Source organism: Nymphaea colorata, chromosome 1 (genome assembly GCF_008831285.2).
Source record: "Nymphaea colorata isolate Beijing-Zhang1983 chromosome 1, ASM883128v2, whole genome shotgun sequence".
NCBI classification, from domain to species: domain Eukaryota; kingdom Viridiplantae; phylum Streptophyta; class Magnoliopsida; order Nymphaeales; family Nymphaeaceae; genus Nymphaea; species Nymphaea colorata.
Window position 1 is genome coordinate 33486118 of NC_045138.2, and position 20987 is coordinate 33507104.

Here is a 20987-nt window from a genome sequence, read left to right on the forward strand (position 1 = left end):
ATCATACATAGATGAGAGCTCATGCTCCGACCTAATCTCTTAAGTGACATACTTTTGGTGTCTCGAATGTTGTTCCTATGACACTTCAACTTTACTGTTAGTGTGTGCCTTTGTTTGTAGCACAAGAAAATTGACACATCAATTATTAAAACAAAAACTGACCGCCTAATTTATATATAAGTATTTTTATTATAGTTTTAGTTAAAAATAACTTACATATCAAATTTTTGTATTTTATGATCTTTTATTAAAATCAAGTCGGGCCCAGGTGGCAGGAGCATGAGGCAAATTGAATCAAAACCAACTTCATTTGGATTGGCCAGGCCGGCTTGATGCACAGCCCTAACAACGCACATTTGTAACCTACATGAGGATGCATAAGCGGGTGCAACTGCAAGCTGATTGGGCTAGGTGAGGCTGCAGATACATTGAACAGGCTGCGCTATTTGAAGCCAAGAGTTGGTTCAGCGCGGACCATTCAAAGACCAACTGGGTTATTGCCTTAGAGTGAAGAAGACCGCATGAAAGGATAACAAGATCGTTGTCCTCCTTGGCATCGTAAGTGGGAAACACTATCTTTAAGGGCCCATTTGATGGGAAGGATATTTCATGTAGCATTGGAAATAAAATCTAAATTTTTTAACCGTTGAGCTCTCAAAGTATTAATTAATCCAACGATTCTCTTTTTTCATCTTTTATTCCTATCAAACTAAGAAATTTATTTCCTCAAACATACACTCAAGTCCAACAAACACAAAGGGGGTTTTGGAAATCTAGATTTTGTTTAGATTTCTTTAATTCCTTAAATAAGTTTTTAAAAACTTATTTCCAACTCTATATTTCTAATGTATCAAACGGCCTCTAAAAGAAAAAGAAAATTATAAGCAGTGTATTTCTTTTTTTTTATTGCAAAATGAAATTATTTATTTTATTTAATGCTTGACAATTAATTTAGCTGAATCCCTAAATCGGCTAATATAAAAAAATTAACATCTGATTAAAAAATTAACCCAAACGTAGATTTTTGAGAATGATGTACAGGCAAATCCAAATTTGGTTTTAAACAACCATCAATATACCAAGTTAAATTTTCTTATATTTAACATCCATACATTTTATAAAAGTCCATAATTCAAAAATTCATTTGTAAACTTAAAACTTAAAAGTCGGATTTAGATCATAGTCGAATTTTAAATTTCAGATTCAAAAACAGGATAGTTTTTTTTATTCATTAAAAAAAAAAACAACTAAAACACATGAACATCCGATAAATCGAATCTGGTAAAATGGGTAGATCTGATATATGATCTATTTAAGCATCCTAGCAATGGTTTATATAAATATATTTATATATATTTTTATTTTTTTGATAGCAACCTTAGGGAGGGAATATTTGATGAGAATATGTTGGCTCCATTGATTTGAACCTCCTTCCCTATCTGTCATGATAGTTTACTTCAGCGGCCAAGAACTTGTTTCGTAGTGAGAAAAATGCAAAAAATTTCCAAAAAAAAAAAATTATATCATAAGATTGTGATTTCTTTTCTGCATATGCCAGTTTCGTTTGTCTTCATTTGCCTACTTATGATGCTCCCTCTTTAAGATTGAGAAATTTATTTTTTGGAACATAAACCCAAGTCCAGCAAACACGAAGGGGGTTTTGTAAATCTGGATTTTGTTTAGATTTCTTCAATTCATTAAATAAGTTTTTAAAAACTTATTTCCAAATCTATATTTCTAATGCATCAAACAAGAAAATTATAAGCAGTGTATTTCTTTTTTTTTTTTGCAAAATGAAATTCTTCGATTTTATTTAATGCTTCACAATTAATTTAGTTGAATCCGTAAATCGGCTGATATATTCACTGAGTTGGCAGCTCATGGTAGCAACCAACAAATTCTCAGAATCAAACAAGCTTGGACAGGGGTTCTGTTACTTTTGCAGCTCCATAATTCTCTATCTCTCTCTCTCTCTCAGCAATGATTTATTTCAAGTAATACCTAATGTCGCAAACTAATGATATGACAGTGGAATCAGCGCAGGGGCTCGAGGAATTCATGAACGAAGTGAAGTTGACAGCAAAGCTTCAGCACTTAAACCTCAGTTTTTTTCCTTAATCAGGGAAACATCCAATCTTGAGATTATACTCTCTAAAATTGTTAACTGGAACAGTCAAATTTGATTGAACTGCAGTTTTGCCGCAAAGATGGGCTTTCCATCATGGAATGCCGAAGAACAAATATCAGGAACGCAAAATACATAGATGCAAATGAATTAGAAAAGCGCTTTTGCGCTTATTGAAGTTTTATCTGTAACATGGATTAATATTAAGCTTTAGGGGCTTTTCGCAAGAGATTGCATTTCCACAATTAGTTCCACGGCAAGAACATCAAGAAATATGAATACTGTTCTTCACGAAACCACTGTTCGGCCGATTGACGTGAACTCAATTATGCTTGTCCATCTATATTATATAGTTCAATCTTATCAAAGCAAGTTCCCAATTTTCACAAGCTGCAGGAAACATTTCCGATCTACTGTCCACGTGTAAACGTGTATAGCAGCAAGACTCTATGACTTTGTTTTTGAATGTTCATCCTCAATGAACTGTTGTAAACAATGTGCAGATCAAACACTGGACCCGCCGTTGAACTGGGAGAAACGCTTTGAGATAGTGATGGGGATCGCTCGGGGCTTCAGTATTTCCATCAACAATCTAGGCTCAAAGTGATTCACAGGGATCTCAAGACAAACAACATTCTGCTCGTTGGAGGGATGAACCCAAGAATTTCAGACTTCGGACTGGCCAGAATGCTTGGTGGTGATCAAACTCAACCAAATACTGTCAGAGTTGTAGGAACCTAGTAAGTGCTCTTGCTCAATGTTATGAGATGGGTTCTGCTGTGTCTCCCAACACTCCCCCAGCCTGATGTATGACTCTAAAATCGTTGATTAAAATGTGTGCAGTGGGTACATGCCACCAGAATATGCATTGGAAGGGCGCTACTCTGCCAAATCTGATGTCTTCAGCTTTGGAGTCATAATTCTCGAGATTGTGAGTGGGAAGAAGATGACAGGTTTCCAGGAAGTAGAGGACTCCATGAATCTATTAGGACATGTAAGTATGTGCACCCCTTTTCCTCTCTCTCCCTGTTTACTAAGTCGCGAATAGGCATAATGGTCTACTATGCAGTGTAAAAGCACATAAACTGTTTGCTCATATAGACCCAACAAATGCAGGAGAAAAAGCTTTGAGGATCTATTTATAAACCTTTATCAATGAGTTGAAATCATACATGGTAGCAACTCCCTTTTACCTTGCAAAATACATGCATAGATACCTACTAAAAAATTTGAAATTCATGATCTAGATTTTTCGGCTAGTATGTCCCTCTCCTGTAGTAAAAGCTTGATTTAGGATGTGATAGAGGTATTTGGCTGGAAGAGCTATATATATAGAGAGAGGTGTTTTCAGAAGTGTAAGAACTTCTAATAGATGGATTTAGGATGGGCCGGTTCTAATTTCTATTGTAGTGAACCTTCGGCCTGAGCATGGAGAAGTTCACTTCCTTGTGATTTTTGCGGAGTAGCATATTTTTTTTCTGTTGGGCAATGAGTTACTCTCTTTTTTGTAATCTCTGTTACTCTTTCTGCAAAACTTAATAATCGAAACATCGCAAAGTTAAGTAGACCTCATCTCAAAATGCAAAACCAACAACACCACTTAATCTAAACGAATTGATAATGTCAAACCAAATCTCAAAAAAGAAGATAATGAAAGAGAAGGGAAATTAGTTAACCAGATTCAAGAAGAAATTAAGAAATAGTCAGATAGGAGTAGGACGCCACACTTTGGTCCATATGTGCATGTATCCTTTCGAAAAAACAAGAAAAGGAAAGTTTTTTTTTTAAAAAACAAAAATTGGTTGTAAAAAATGTACTCCATAAATAAAGGGAAAATTTTCGTAACTAGAAGAGCAGGGGCTTGGGTCATGCTATGGAGGATGAGAAGCATCGTGTCAAGAAAAACACAGAAAGTCAACAAAAACATGTGTAGTTGGCTTAAAGCTATCCATGCATCAACTTTGGTGCATCTGATCATTCATATTTGAAATTCATGAATGTGACGTGGATTTAATGTTGCATGTCTTTGCTGATGTGATAAGATTTCTTGTAAAATCCATGATTCATCAAATTAGATTCAAGCTTGAAATACTTTGATATTAAGAAAAGGTGTGATGCAAGATTGGAGGGGGACAGTTCTCAAACCTTGAGAATTGTAGATCAAATAAAACCAAATGCTCCCTCACAGACATGAGGGCGACTGATTGCCTCAGGTCTAAAATACCACAGGTGATGTGAAATTTTGAAATTTTAGATCTCAAGATTTTAAATCATTGATTGTAACAAGGACTTGAAATTCAATTGAAATTAAGACGCAAAAATTACATTGTGAATATAGAAGGTTGCATCTTGAATCCTCCCAGAGTTGAGAATCGTGCCAACTTGAGGAACAAGAGATTTTACATTTATGGTTCTCACATCAAAAATTTGCCAGAATCATGAACGTAAACTACTGCGGCCGTGAAATCCGAAGTCTAGAAGGAAAATCTGCTTTTAAAGACCAGATTTTACACCAGTATTGTTTCTGTTTGGATAGAGGATGTAATGTCATAGGGAGATCAGATTGGACCACTGCAAGTGCCTCTGCGGGTTCGAGCCTGCATTTTTGACAGATTGGGACCTAAATGATTGGTCTGGAAGGTGCAGCAGGAAGAAAAAGTTGGGCTGCGAAACCGACCAGTTTGCCTTGCAGACGGGGATGAGGCGTCCTTCCAATCCCAGTGTTGTAACAGTAGCGGAAAGCACCGAGGGATGTAGATCGGCTTGCTCGAAAGCTTCCTCATTGTTCTTATCAGCACAGCAAGTGTTCCCTGTGGAAAGGAGATATTTTCGATCTACAACAGTTGTCTGATGGAAGTGTTGACGATATTTACATTCGACTAGCAGAGTTTGAGACACCCAACAATGAGCCCGCTTCCCTGATCAATGGGTCAAAAATTGGAGGTAATTTCAGGCTAGTATGCGTCTAATTAAGAGACAGAACGAGAGAGAGTTGCCCCCAATGGCCTAATACAGCTTGCTGTTCACGCATCTCACCTGATAGATATTTGATTTGCATGGTCCCGTTCTTGAAGCTAGTGAAGAGAGAAGCAGGATAAGTAACCATGGCCGTCATTGTCAAAATATTGACCATGACAATGTGTTGCCGACAGCCAAAAACCCAAGGAAAAAACAATCTTCTATTTAGTTCGCAGCAATTTCAGATCCTCGTCCGTCCTTAAAAGGCAAACCATTTTTGTGAACCTGCATGAGAAATAAAAGATTACAAGACAAACAAACATAAAAGAGAGAATTGCACAAGAAGAAAAACAGACAAGTTTTACTTTCTCACTATTCAAACTAAGGAGTTTTCGAATTCTCTCAAGCTTGCTTCTGTCTAAGACACTCGCCTATATGAGGAAGTAGAGATTGCCAAGTTCAGTTTCTTTTTTGGTTAGTCGCGGGAAGACAAATCTGAATGGTTGTAACTCTATTTACTGACGATGGTGATGTGTTTGAATCCTTGACACATCTTTTCATTGAACATGCAGGTTCTATCGGCAATGGAAGCAACACCGACTCTCCCACAAGCATGACAAGAACGGAAGACATGAAATGGCAAAACCCACCGCTATATGTCAGTAGCGGGGAACAAATGAATCGGTATAAAGCTATAGCAGTGAGTTACCTCGCCGCTAGACAAACTTATACCAGCGATTGTCTTCCCCGCTATATCCCACTTATAGCGGTGACAATTAGCCTCGTTATAAATATTCACCGCTATAGGTCTACAGCGGTGATGTTATGCACCGGTATATCATATTATAGCCAATTTTACAACCAACAAGAAATACAGCCATTATCATTTGAAGCGCACACCTCAATTATGAGGCGTGCACCTCAGGTGCCGGCTCACCTCTCTTCCTCTTTATTTTGTGATTAATGCTCATCATATTTCATAATTCTTTTGTTTACTTTTTGGTGCAACAATGACGAATAAGAAGGGGATTGCTAACATATCCAACAAGGTTGATGCTTATACAGATTTATCTGTTTCATAAACTAGCTACTAAAAATGAACTTAGCATTTTGATTTTTGCACACACACTCTGTTCATACTGAGAGTTCCTAATATTGGATATTTTGTCATCCTAATTTGCTTCATTGGTCAAAAGCTGCGGTCCAACATCATTTCCTATATCAATTATCGAATTTCCTTTAACAGTGAAATTACGATCAGTTACCTCTACCTGACATATACAATGCAAAGTGCTTGGAGGAAATCGTGTCGAACATGGGATTGCCTGAGGGTGCTTCGCACAGAAATGAAGGACATGTTTTGAGGAATCAGCCTCAGTTTGATGACTAAGATCTTGAATGTTTGTGATCAATACCTGCTTGTGAGGTTCCAGAGATATCCTTCACAACAAAAGTGTGCATGAGCAATCCAACGACAACCACCATTCACCTTTAGTAGTTATATCATTGTCATCCTTTATATTGCTGTCCGGAAGCCTCTTCGTGTTTGCATGAAAAAAATACAACAAAATTATTTCCCTTAAATTCCCCTCTAGAACAGAAACGTCCCTACAGCTGATAAATTATGGATCTCAAAACCAAACATATAGTGACCATGAACCATAGAGATTTTCACAGAGATCAACAAGATTATGTCCAATAATTGAAGTTTTGAACCGTTAACCACAGAGATTTTCACAGAATAGTGTTAACTGACAGTGAGGTGCTATACAGGAAAAGATAACTGTAGTGAGGAAACCGAACAAAAAAAATAAGACCGAAACACTGGCGGCAAAAGCAAGTGGCTCGATTCTCATTCAATTGTTGATTTTCCTAAATCCGATCCTTAAAAACCAGAACAAGTCAAGGTCGGAACCCTAGGACATCCCCACAACAATCATGCACACTACAAGAAGACCAAGTACGACTAAAATCGAAACCCTTGTGATTGCTTCTAAAGATCCGTTGAAATCAAACCCTCTTCTCCGTTTGATGTTAAATTAGAACTTTCCTATTTCAATTAGGTCCATAATTTGACAAAGGCATGAACCTTAATGAGCAAGCCACATAAGATCAACGACAGACAACACAGAATTAGCGAAGACCAAAGCCTAAAAAAGCTTAACGATCGCGCCAATGCACACAAATGAGAGATTGGAAGCGTAAAGAGTTCAAATGCGCGTAAATAGTTAAATACAAGGTATTAACTATTCCATGGCACAAAAAATCCAAAAACAAAAACCAAAGAGTTTCTAACGGACAGAATGCATAACTCGGTTTCTAATGGACAGACTTTCTGATGGGAGAGAATGCATAGCTAAAGAAAAAACAAAACAACCAACAAAAAGCCAAGGCACAATAAACTAAAAAAACCAACATAAATAGACTGAAAAATCCAATGCAAACAGACTGAAAAATCCAATGCAAATAGACTTAACATCATAAACCTTTCATCTTAAGAAAATCATAATTCATAAATGATAAAATCATAAAAGTAAAACAAAGACAACTGAAAATAAGGCCTTAGCTGAATAGCTATGCACAGCAGCATAATATTTATTCACCAAACATTGAATCTCACGTCTATAAATTATGAAATACGAACTATTATTAAGTTATAGTGTAATACTATACAAACCCCTTCTATGGAAACAAAATATGAAGCTAAAACATCAGTCGTCAGCCGAAGAACTATGTACAAAACATGGATTCCACAGCAATTAAAAAAAAAATCAGAAGTACATGTAACGCATCAACTATTACACAGCACAGAAAATCTAAAAACAAAAACCAAAGAGTTTCTAACGGACAGAATGCATAGCTTAGTTTCTACCAAATAGAGCTTCTGACGGGAAAAATGCATAGCTTAAAAAAAAAAAAAACCAAAACAACCAACAAAAAACCATGGCACAATAAATTAAAAAATCCAATATAAAAAGACTGAAAAATCCAATGCAAATAGATTGAATAATCTAGTGCAAATAGACGTAAATAAAAAATCTTTCATCTAATAAAAAATTATAATTCATAAATCATAAAATCATCAAAGTAAAACAAAGTCAACTGAAAATAAGGTCTTAGCTGAATAGATATGCACAACAGCATAATATTTATTCACCAAACATCGAGTCTCACGTCTATAAAGTATGAAATACTAACTATTATTAAGATATAGTGTCATACTATATTAACCCCTTCTATAGCAACGAAACATCGAAGTAAAAGATCAGTCTTCAACAGAAGAGCTATGCACAAAACATGGATTCCACAAAAATAAAAAAAAATCAGAAATACGCATATAATTAAACAAAAATTATAAAGTTTGAAACACTAACTATTATTAAGTTATAGTGTAATACAAATTAACCCCTTCTATGGAAACAAAACATCAAACAAAAAAATCAGTCTTCAGCCAAAGAGCTATGCACAAAACATGGATTCCACAGAAATTAAAAAAAAATCAGAAATACACATAAGGTGTTAACTATCCCATGGCAAAGAAAATCCAAAAACAAAAACCAAAGAGTTTCTAATGGACAGAGTTTCTGATGGGAGAGAATGCATAGCTAAAGAAAAAACAAAACAACAAAAAGCCTAGGCACAATAAACTAAAAAACCCAACAAAAATAGACAGAAAAATACAATGCAAATAGACAGAAAAATCGAAAGCAAACAGACTGAAAAATCCAATGCAAATAGACTTAACATCATAAATCTTTCATCTTAAAAAAATCATATTTCATAAATCATAAAATCATAAAAGTAAAACAAAGACATCTGAAAATAAGGCCTTAGCAGAATAGCTCTGCACAACAGCATAATATTTATTCACCAAACATTGAGTCTCACATCTATAAAGTATGAAATAATAACTATTATTAAGTTAAAGTGTCATACTATATTAAACCCCTTCTATAGAAAGGAAACATCGAACTAAAAGATATGAACAAAACATAGATTACAGATAAATTTAAAATAAATAAATAAATCAGACATACACATAACGCATTAACTATTTCACAGAACAGAAAATCCAAGAACATAAACCAAAGAGTTTCTAACTGACAGAATGCATAGGTCAGTTTCTAACAGACAGAGCTTCAGACGGGACAGAAAGCATAGCTAAAAACAAAAAAAAAAACCCACAAAAATCCAAGGCACAATATATTTAAAAAATCCAACACCAATGCAAATAGACTGAAAAATATAATCCAAATAGACGTAACATCATAAATCTTTCATCTTAAAGAAAATGATAATTCATAAATGATAAAATCATAAATGATAAAATCATAAAAAGCAAAACAAAGACAACTGAAAATAAGGCGTTAGCTCAATAGTTATGCACAACAGCATACTATTTATTCGCCAAACATTGAATCTCACGTCTATAAAGTATACTAACTATTATTAAGTTATCGAGTTATACTATATTAACCCCTTCTATAGAAACGAAACATCGAACTAAAAAATCAGTCTTCAGCCGAACAACAAGGTACAAAACATGGATTCCACAAAAATAAAAAGAAAAAAATCAGAAATACACGTAACACATTAACTATTCCATGGTAAAGAAAGTCCAAAAACAAAAACGAAAGAGTTTCTAACCGACAGAATGCATAGCTCCGTTTCTAACAGACAGGGCTTCCGATGGGACAGAATGCAAAGTTAAAAAAAAAAACCAAAACAACCAACAAAATGCCAAGACACAATAAATTAAAAAATCCAACACAAATAGGCAGAAAAATCCAATGCAAATAGACTGATCCAAAAAGACGTAACGTCATAAATCTTTCATCTTAAAAAAAATGATAATTCATAAATGATAAAATCATAAAAGCAAAACAAAGACAACTGAAAATAAGGCCTTAGCTGAATAGCTATGCACAACAGCATAAACAATCCAGGCTCTAATACCATGAAAACATGACTGATACCAGTCACATACACAAACCCAAAACAATCTCACAATGATGGGCACTAACGCCAAATCACAAAGGAAATGGAGAATGAGAATAATGTAATTGAAATCCGACGAAGCTGTAAAAAAAGAATATTTACAAAAAATATCATGGTCTATATATACATCCAAAAGAATAAAAAACAACGAAGTATGAGAAGAACCACCCACTGGACTAGCTCCAACTCAGCTGAAAATATAATAATACAGAAAAATAAAGAATCTAAAAAAGTTACATATATTCACTTATACAGTATGCATATTAAATGTACACCCATCCACCCACACACACATATGTATATATGAGGCTTTCATATGTATTAAACACAAAAAAGATCATGCATAATATATATAAGAAAAACTGTCAATCCTAGTGATTGTTCAACTGTTTTCACAAAAGAACAATACCTCCTAATAAAAAATTTTCCATATTGATCTTGAAAGAAGTCCATGAACCATCCACATGACCTGCTGCCCATGACAAAGTAGCCTGGCAATGGTAAATGTACAAAGGTCAATCGCGGGTTAATTACTGTAAGGATTTGAAATACAAGTAACGCGTTAACTATTCCACGGCACAGAAAATCCAAAAACAAAAACCAAAGAGTTTCTAACGGACAGAATGCATAGCTAAACAAAAAAAAAACAAAACAACCAACAAAAAACCAAGGCACAATAAACTAAAAGATCCAACACAAGTAGACTGAAAATCCATGCAAATAGACTGAAAAATCCATCGTTTGTAATCGAACCCTACCGCTGTGGCTGCTTCTCGCCGGTCGGAGATCTGCTGGGTGCCGGAAAACGCACCGGTCCGTAATCAAGTACCACCTTTGTGGTTGCCGCTCACAGGAAATCGGTCAAGGGAGAAACGCCGCTGAGTCTTTCCATCGGACTGGCGTGTTGGAAGTCGGAAATTTGCAAATCCCTAAATGCCGACGAGTTTTCCTGTTTAGACTTATTTCCTCTCTGTCGATGAAGGCTTTTTAACTTTTAACTTTAAAGTTTTATAAAGTTTATTCCGCATCTATCATTAAAATCGTTTTAGAATTACAAATGATGCCACCGTGGGCTCCAAACTGAACAAGCGTAAAAGAAGACGCGAAGAAAACGCGTTGCAAATCAAAATCTCGCGTTTTTTATTTTATTTTCGAAAATACAGCGGTTTTTGTGACTTTTTATCAAATTCTGAAATGAAATAGCAGATAATTCATTTGATAATCAGTTCTGTTCTTGTGAGCATAAAAACTGTGTATTATCTTGTCATTAAAACATAGAATCAAAGCAAACAAAAAAAAACGCACTACTTGTGAAGCCTGGTAACAAGCGGTCTCTTCTCGAATGAAGAAATTCAATGTGCTAGAATGGTTTCATGCTTTCTGACTGAAATTATACATAGGTTTGAAGTGGGCATAGATTCACTTAAAAAAGCACGTCAACCTGCAAATATTCAGTATGAAAAAAAAAGAATTCAGGCTCTAATACCACTAAAACATGACTGATAACAGTTACATACACAAACCCACAACAATCTCACAATGATGAGCACTAACGCCAAATCACAAAGGAAATGGAGAATGAGAATAATGTAATTGAAATCCGAAGAAGCTGTAAAAACAGAATATTTACAAAAAGATATCATGGTCTATATATACATCCAAAAGAATGAAAAACAACGAAGTATGAGAAGAACCACCCACTGGACTAGCTCCAACTCAGCTGAAAATATAATAATACAGAAAAATAAAGAATCTAAAAAAGCTACATATATTCACGTATACATGTATGCATATTAAATGTACACCCATCCACCCACACACACACACACACATGTATATATGAGGCTCTCATATGTATTAAACACAAAAAAGATCATGCATAATATATAAAAGAAAAACTGTCAATCCTACTGATTGTTCAACTGTTTTCACAAAAGAACAGTACCTCCTAATAAAAAATTTTCCATATTGAACTTGAAAGAAGTCCATGAACCATCCGGACCACTAGTTGCCATCACATGACCTGCTGCCCATGACAAAGTAGCCTGGTAATGGTAAATGCACGAAGGTCAATCGCAGGTTAACTACTGTAAGGATTTGAAAGACCCATTTCTAGCTATAGACAACAAGAAATAAGTGAGTTGCACACATCATGACAAAAAAATTGGCTCTGGTTCTGTATACAAATTAACACTTATGTCCCACACACATCTTGAAAGTGGCTTTGGTTCTGTATACAAATTAACACTTATGTCCCTCTCTCACTTTCTCTCTCTCTCCCCCCCTTCTTTAGATGTGTGTGGGTGTAAGTGTGCGTGTGTATATATATATATATGAAATTTGTGCTCCATTATTTAGATTCTATATGAATCCAAATCAACAGTTTTTAAAAACTGGCAGAAATCTTATTAATCCATTATTGAAATGGCATAAAGGGTGATAAATAGTGGACTTCTCAAAGGCATGATGACATTGTCTCATACAGACTATTTGAGGCTTATGAGAATTCAAGTGCTTCTGGTGGACAATCTGCTTGTTGGATTTTCAGTCATTGACGAAAAGGAAAAACAGATAATAAGTTCGCAATTTTGTTATTGGAAGGGTATGCTGGAAGGAGTGCAAGAAGTAGCGGTCAAGTGGCTACCCATGGGGTCTAAAGGAGACATTATGGAGTTCATGAATGAAGTGAGATTAGTAGCAAGGCATCAACATATAAACCTGGTACAACTTATAGGCAGCTTTGTTGAAGAGGAAGTGAAGAGAAGAGAAGAGAAGAGAGGATTTTGGCTTATGAATACATGCCCAACAGAAGCCTCGACATATTCCTGTTTGGTTTGTTTCTCTTGCCTCTGTCTTCATGCCTTTGTTGCAATCACATTTAGATGTTGCACTGGACATGATTTAAATGTAAAACAATGAGAATTAAGGTCCAGTAACTGGTTTCCTAAGTCAAATATTGGAAGCTGAGAAAGGCCGCGACCGACCAACACACTGAATTAAATTTTACAGATCAAACAAGTAAAGAAAACCAAAACAGGACGCCTTCCTTATTTATAAACAATACTAACAGATCAATGCCGTCATGTCTCGTGAATGTGAAAAAATATAATTACGAGAACTTACATCAAATTTGAATGGTAATAGGCATATTTGAAGGTATGGGAATCTTGTATTTAACTGCCTGAATTATGTATAAAAAAGAAGCCGAACGAAGCACTTCTAATTCAAGCTAGTTCTTCTTAAACAACAAGAACGGAAGACATGCTTGGCCAAAACCACCGTTATAGCTCAATACCGGCGACGAAGACTACCGGTATTTTTTTATATCGGTGCTTTTCCTCTCCAGAAGATGCTCATAATATTGTTGTCAGAGAAGTAGCCTACGTTTCTTGCTTATTAGCTGTATGGTCAAATGAAAATTGCACTCTTACATTTACCTGAACAGTCTTGAAGATTCTTTTTTCTTCTCCTTAACTTCTTTTGTTATTGGCAAGATTTACCTTTTCTCTTTCGGTTTTTCACTTATCCTTTGCTGCAATGTTCCTCACACGATCAGCAACATTATTCTGATGCATTTCTTTCTCATTTCTCTTTTGCCTTTCTTCAATTTTCACCGTCTTTGTTAGCTCTTATATGACCTTGCCCCCACCAACAGAGCTATTACCAAATGATAATAGATCTTCCTCCATGCTTGTCTAAACAGACTTTCATTCGTTTAAAGTTATAGTTACAAATAATGTTTGAGAGTTTTAAATGGTGAGGTTTTTCTGTGAGCTTAAAAAAAAGAGAAATATGATACATTTTTAAAAATTTTAAAAAACTAAAAGTGGGAGAAAATAAAACAAATGAGAAATTAATAACACAAACATCAAAAAATAAGTAGATTTGCAACAAATAAAAAATAAAAAAACTATTTGACATTTAAAAAAACTGAAAAATGAAAAAACTAAAAAAAAAACTAACAAATCGCATTAAAAATGCCTTTATTTCGTTTTTAATTATTTTTCAAAAAAACACATTTTTTTAGTTTAAAAACGACCACTTAATTTATCGCATTTTTTTCGAAAAAAAGCGTTTTCTGTCACTAGGCTGACTAACTAAACTCCTCCACAGTTGGGAATCTTTTGTTACATCACCACGAAGAAACATATAACTTATATTTGTTTTGAAGTCGGTTTTTAGTATATCATCTTGGGCTATAGCGGTGACTAGTCACTGCGGTAGATCTGGCGGTCGTCGTGTCCACTCCAGAGAAGCTACTTTGGTGTTGCTTTGTTAAGTAGTGCATCTATACCGGTGATGCATTCACCGCTTCATAAAAGTGAGTTGGTTAAAAGTTGGAATGAGATGAGATTTTGATTGTGATTAAAAGCTGATATGACATATGTTTTCCACGGTTTATATTTGATCAAAGATCAGAAATAGTGAATCTGATCCAATCTAAACCATTGAATGTGATGGAATTGTCACTCATGTCTCTCTAAAAATCAAATTTCTGTAATTAACTTATGATTAAGCAAACAAGTTGGCGCATCCACTTAATATGACACAACTTTGATGAGGTATGAAATGTCTTTCATCACATCTCATTAATTATATAAAAGGACAATGGAAACAAATAAACTTTGCTATGTAGCAACTATAAAATTATTATAAAGGCACTTACAGTGTGCAATTTTATAACTTTTCAATATAAAAAAAGGAATAAGGCGCTAAACATGGTAATAGCAAGACAGAAAAATACAAAGTTAACCCAATCAATGTAATCTGAAAATTATAACTCAATTGAAAAACAAGCTTCTTCTTTCGCCGCTTTATGCCATTTCTTACATACGAATTTTTTTTTAAAATTATTTAAATTAAATAATTACTTAGTATTCATTTTGAAAAAAGAATGTCCATACCCATTAAACGTTTCTTTGGGGCAAATCGAATTTCTTTTTTGCTGCCCATTAAACGTGAGTTGAAGAAAATGTCCGTTGGACGATTTTTCCGCAAACATACTTCCGGAAATTTCGGATCCACTTTCCTGTTCGATGAAAAAGACCGTTATGGCTGGCATGGTGAGCATCGGCTTCTGCCGCAGCCGCCGTCCTCCTCCTTGCAGCTTCCTTCTCTCTCCTCTAGTCCTGCAGCTTCGTGGGTGAGCGGAACGGCGTCGGCGGTAAACAGTTTTCGTCCGGCGACATCTGCTCCGTGTGGCGGCTGCCGTGAAGGTCTTCAAAGCTCCTCCGGAAGCCTGCTTCGAAAGGGACTGGTTAAGAAGGCGCTGGAGCTCTTCGTGTTCTACAAAGGTTTTGTTACTTTCGTCCTATTCTTCACCAACGGAGAGCTCCGAGATTTCCACCGACTGCAGGTTCCTCTCCCTCCCCCCACCTCTCTCTCTCTTGCGATGAATTAGATTGTTGTGTTCTGTCCTGCTATTTCCCTGTCATATTTCTCCTCTCTTACCTTGTTCAGGTTGGATAGATTTGAGCGATCTTTTCCTCGCTCTCATCTTCGAAGTTGAGGGTCTTCTATTCCTGCCTCTAGTCGCTGATTATTTTAGTCCATAGGCATCCGGTTTTTTTGTTTCGTGAGGTTGAGATTCCCTGATTTCCTTTGTTTTGTTGTTTGGCATGGTCGTGTTTTTTAAGGGCTTTTATTTTCTGACCCGAGAATGGTGTTTTCGTTTTCTGCCGACCGTTTAGGGGCTTACACTCTGTTCCATGAATGAAACCCCGCAGCGTTTTCTTTTAATAGAATTTGGCAGCAGAACATGGTTTGGCAGTGTCTCAGACATGAGGCGATAAGCCATGTTTTGCCATACTTGAAGCACTGTTGTAAGGACGATTCCTAAATCGAAAATGCAGGCTGTTTTATGGTGAAATCGAGTAATTTTATGAGAATTTTTTTACATTGAAGGTGCGGTTAGGAGCTTGGCAGCACCGTTGATACGTTTTCTTGTTTCAAGTTCTGTTTTACGTTCTGACGGTCATTAGTGAGATAGGTTTAGAACGACAGGTTTTGGACTTTCAATTTTTCTTTTTTGCTGACATGAAACTAAAACCATGTACACCTGGTTCTAACGTCAAAATGAGCGTTTTTTGAACTAGTTGTGATGCTCAAAAAATATTCGGTAACATGGATTTGGCATCACTCAAGCATCTTAAAATTTTAGCTATGGACATTGGTGTCTCGAAGTAAAGAAGAAGAAGGAAAATGAAGGCCAACTTCTTGGGAATTAATTGACAGGAACTCGAGTTTCAAACTCTGATACTGCAGCGTAGATGGAATTCTGTCTCTGTATTAGAGTGGTGTTGCATTGTTTTATGTGATATAAATGAGGGGGTCTGACTAACAGGATTTGTTTACATGCTCAACTTCTGAAATTTCACCTTGACAGTAGTTTCAGATACATTTTTCACTTCAGTATGGTCTGAGTCAGGTGTTTTCTAATTCCTGTTAGTGGATTTCTGCTAATGAGATGACCACTTCAATGCTCGACAAGGATAAGCTTGCAGACTGCTCTTATGTTAGATCTTTCATATGTGTGTATATGTAGATCTTGTGTTTGCCATTGTAAGGAAGCTTTTTCCACATCTTTTGGTGATATTCAATTATATTTTTCATTCTTTATTTTCTTGGTGACTTGGCATTGGTGCCTTTCATTGAGTTTCATTGTAGTTTACATATGACACTATTGTGACTCACATTTTTATGGTATAGCTCTGGTTTGGTCTTTGATTTGCTGATTGTGGATACAGCTTTTTTGTTGGCTCATAAATGTGGTGTTCACCAACTCTTGGTGAATTATTGAAGCTACAAGTTGTCGATGGGCCAAACTTTTGTGCAATCTAAACCTAGTCGTTTGTTTAGGGAGAGAATGTGCTTTACCCAATTGTTTGAAACTTCCAATTAGTTGAGGACCTGACACTTATGAGAACCCTTCACCCTTAAACCAAGATTTTGTGTAGAATACCCTACTTTTAGAGGAGAGTTGATGTAGTTCATTCTTCTACCCAACAAATCCATCTGGTTTCATAGACACTCCTCTCTTTAGGCAGATGAGTTTCTACTTCTGGGTGATATACCATTTGATGTCAAGAAGTTTTTTGAAAGTGAAAATTTTTAATTTTACCTAAAAACATTTTTAAAATGTTTTCTCACATAATGATATACCTTCATCTTATTCCTAATACCTCATCGAGTAGAAGGAAAAAATTTCATGTTTTTGTTGCCAATCATTAGAAAAGGAAATTTGCAAAGATCCTGGATATGAGCAGTGAAGAAAAATTCAATGAAGCTGAGAAAGTCAAGACTATGAGAGGCTATTGACTTAAGCGATCAAACGTCTGCAATGATTTATCAGGAAAATATCTTAGGAGAGAAGCCATAATGCCTTTTAAAATATTGGCAGGTAGCAAAATGAGAGTTGAGAGATGGGCTCGGGGCTTGTGTGGTCGTTCCTCTGGGTCAGTAATCGAGAGTACCGGGTGGGCATAAAGGTGATTTATGTCTATACCGCGAAGATGAAGACTTATGAACTTTTGACATGTTGAAAACCCGCAAGGTGAAACGGGTTGGATACATGAAAAAGCTACACATAACCACTAAAATGGTGGAGTTCCGTAGTAGCCTTTGGGGTGGTGAGGGATTCCCTCAAAGGTGAAGGTCGGCCTAAAGAAAAAAATCAAAAGCAAAAAAAAAAAAAAAGAAGCGGCAAATAGCCGATTGCAAAAAAAAAAAAAAAAGAAGAGGAAAAAAAGCAAGAAAAACAAAAAGGTGCCTGTCAAGGTATGAATGGCATGAAGGCTGAACTCCTAGGAATTGAATGTGAGTTTTTTGTGGATGCACGAGTCTTGAGTCAATAGCCATTCCTCTTTTTGACTTTCTAAGATGTTGAGGATGATTCTTTTATGTTCATATTTTGAAAATTTAAAGATTTTCCTTTCTAGAGATTCAACAACATTGATGTGAAATGAATCCTAATGCTTGTACAATATTGAGGGTAAATGAAGGACATATCATTCGCACAATGAGCACTCAGAGCTTATGATTTAAATCAATGATTTATGAGCTATTTCAAAATAAAAACTTGACATCTTTTGTTATGTTTCCTAGCTTCTTGGACCTGTGAGGAACTCCCAACCCCACTTTGTTCTTCAATGATGTCGTTTTCTTGTTACCAAAATGGCTACCCATCAAACATATTTCACTCATATCGAGTGTAATGAATTTCCTATAGTGTGTTTGCAGTGTAAACAATTGTTTGTTTGTGTTTTTTGTTTATTGGCTTGTCATAATTTGGTAGGAAACCAACTCTATGCCTGTACATTTGAGAGCTTGAAAACCACTCCCAGAACACCTGAAATCTCCGCAGAGATGGTGTTGTTGTTGTTGTAAACTTCTATTTCCAAAATTGCTGATGTTTAGGTGACTTTAACCTTTGATAATTGATTTGTTTTGCTTCCCAAGACCCGTTATCCCTTGGGTTTAGCTTATTTGATTGCAGGGAATCTGATTTGACCCAGTGATTGCAAATTTATATTGAAAACAAAGAATTTTTGCTATAAATTTGTGAGAAAATTACATATATGTGTAGAAATTAGATTGCTTGCAGCAACCTGACAAGTTTCTAGTAATCAATTGTTTGGCATCTAGAGAATCATGCATTTTTGAGTCCATCTTAGTATCTATTTGTTCCCCATATTCGATACGAACTTGCCACTTATTGGACTTTGGTTATAAATTTAAAATTTGGTGTATGGCTTTCACTGGTTTTTATCAAAAATATCATTTCAAAGAGATTTAACATAAAAGCCACACCAGATTTTTGTTGACATTCCCAGAGCATGGAGAAAGTATACCAAAATTACTTCTATTGCCTCTTAGTTTGAATCTGCAACATTGTTTAGTATTCAAGCGGAATCTTTCTCATTAACCTTGTAAGCCATTAGTGGAAATGTTTGTACACTTTGTACTATTGCCTGCTTTGTTGATTTGGTTTTTCCTTTTTTTTTTGTGCGTGTGGGAGAGAGGGGGATTTTGTATCTGGTAGTTAATATGCATAGGGTTCAACTTAGTTTGTGAATGTAGGATTCTTTCTTCATTTTCTTGGTGTGTTTTTATTCCAACTTTTTTGGCTTGAATTGTTGAATTATCGAGCTTAAAGTGCAAGGAGAGATTAGACAGGTAGGGATAGAGTAGAAGTCTACTTGTGTTTGATGGTTTAATTGAGTGTTTCTTTCTTGATTTTATTGCGGCTCAGCAATGATGGTTTGTGGAAGAACAAGATCTTGCAAAGCTGGGATCCTAAAATTACTTGCTTGAAAAAGAAAAAGCGAACTTTTTTCATATCTTACTCTAAATGAGAGAAAGAAGGGTCACACTGTTTGTGAATAATGTGTTATTTACTAAACTTGCGTAGATAGTGAATAATGGGTGGCTTTTTTCCTTAGAATTAGTGTGATCGTTTTGCAGTTACAGTGGGGCTATATGTTGATCAAGCATCGAGAAATTTTCAAGACAGCTTCAGTGTATAGTAGTCAACTTTGCGTCCTAACTGAATTTGACATGTTTACCCTCCTCCTCATCCTAATTCTTCAGGCACCTTAGTCACAGCAGCAAGTTCAACAGTCCCTACGTTAAGATGCCTAAGGAGGTATTTCACTTGGCTGGATCTTTGGAGCTGAGCCCTGACTGCCAGGGAATTTTAGTTTATCAAAGGGTTTCTCTATATGTATCTGTAGTGCATTTGGAAGAACCGAAAATTAGATGGTTTAAGTAGTTTGTCTCTTGACCAAGGTGGCAGCAGTCTATTGATGCTGTAATGGTTTGATTTGGCCCTTCAACTTAGATTATAATATTGAGCTATCTAAAGTTAAGCAGAAAGGATGTCTTAAGAGGCGAGCGATGGTGACATGTTAAAGCTCTCATAGGTTCCTTTTGTAGGAGGCGTACCTGATGAAATTCACATTGAAGTACAGGCGGCTCAGCCACAATTGTTGTTGGCCTTTTCAACGGGACAGAGTTGGGAGTTTTTCTAGAACTTGTTGAACAGCTTGGAAATTCTTTGGTGTTGCGAGGCTGCTGGGCGTTTAATTGTCAAAGTGTTAATCATTGGGTATAAAATTGGAAGGGATCACCAAGAGACTGATTTTGGCATTGGGTATAAAATTGGATGGCATCCCCAAGTGACTGATCTAGTAGTGATTTTATATATGGTGGACGACCTCAAGTGGAAACCACCACAAACATTGAGAGTCTGGCCCTCTGGCGAGAGAGGACCCTAATTGGGGATTAGGGCTGAGCGTGCGGGCAATATTGGGTTGGAATGGGTGAGTTAACAAACATACCAGAGGAGTGTTGATCGATTCCAGCCAAAAGGTAGCCGGTCTCAGTTGATCATCCAGGTGCCCAGGTGCCGCTTCAGCCATAAGAAATTCCTCATGGCTATTTGCTACTGCAAATTGGGACTGAGCTGTATGGCCATGCCCTCGCGTTTGTTTTGGGCTATGGCTCCGGTAGCTCTTCCTCTTCCTCTTCCTGGTCCGGGAGCGTTATGAGATTGCCGATGTTGGCTGAAGAGTTTCGAAGGCTAGACAATGGCAATTGGTGGTTGGTGTGGTATCATAATTATAACCTAAAACACATGATATGGCTCTGTATCGTATGGCTCTGTATCATACGGCTCCGTGTATGCTACTACGTACAACACTAGTTTTAGGGAGAGTTGGAAGCCGACTGCAATTCCCCAGACGTTGCTGGGCCCGGGTGCTGCCAAACCCTACCATACAAGTGAGCAGCAGTCCCTTACCAGCAGCAAACTGCAAACCTTCCACCACCGCTTAGTATCGAAGATCAGTGCCTGCCTCAGTGACTGCATCTCCTGGCTCAACGGAAGGCTCTTCTCTGGCTCAACGGA

General features: G+C 36.3%; 1 protein-coding gene across 1 annotated transcript; it reads left to right on the forward strand.

Moving 5' to 3' along the window:
- The first annotated feature begins 2776 nt into the window (after positions 1 to 2776).
- LOC116246250 (G-type lectin S-receptor-like serine/threonine-protein kinase At1g11280) lies at positions 2777 to 6473 on the forward strand. Its single transcript, XM_031618018.1, has 5 exons — positions 2777 to 2865; positions 2969 to 3119; positions 4921 to 5068; positions 5656 to 5783; positions 6345 to 6473. The coding sequence occupies exons 1-5, from the start codon at positions 2777 to 2779 to the stop codon at positions 6471 to 6473; spliced, it is 645 nt and encodes a 214-aa protein (XP_031473878.1).
- Positions 6474 to 20987: the final 14514 nt, after the last annotated feature.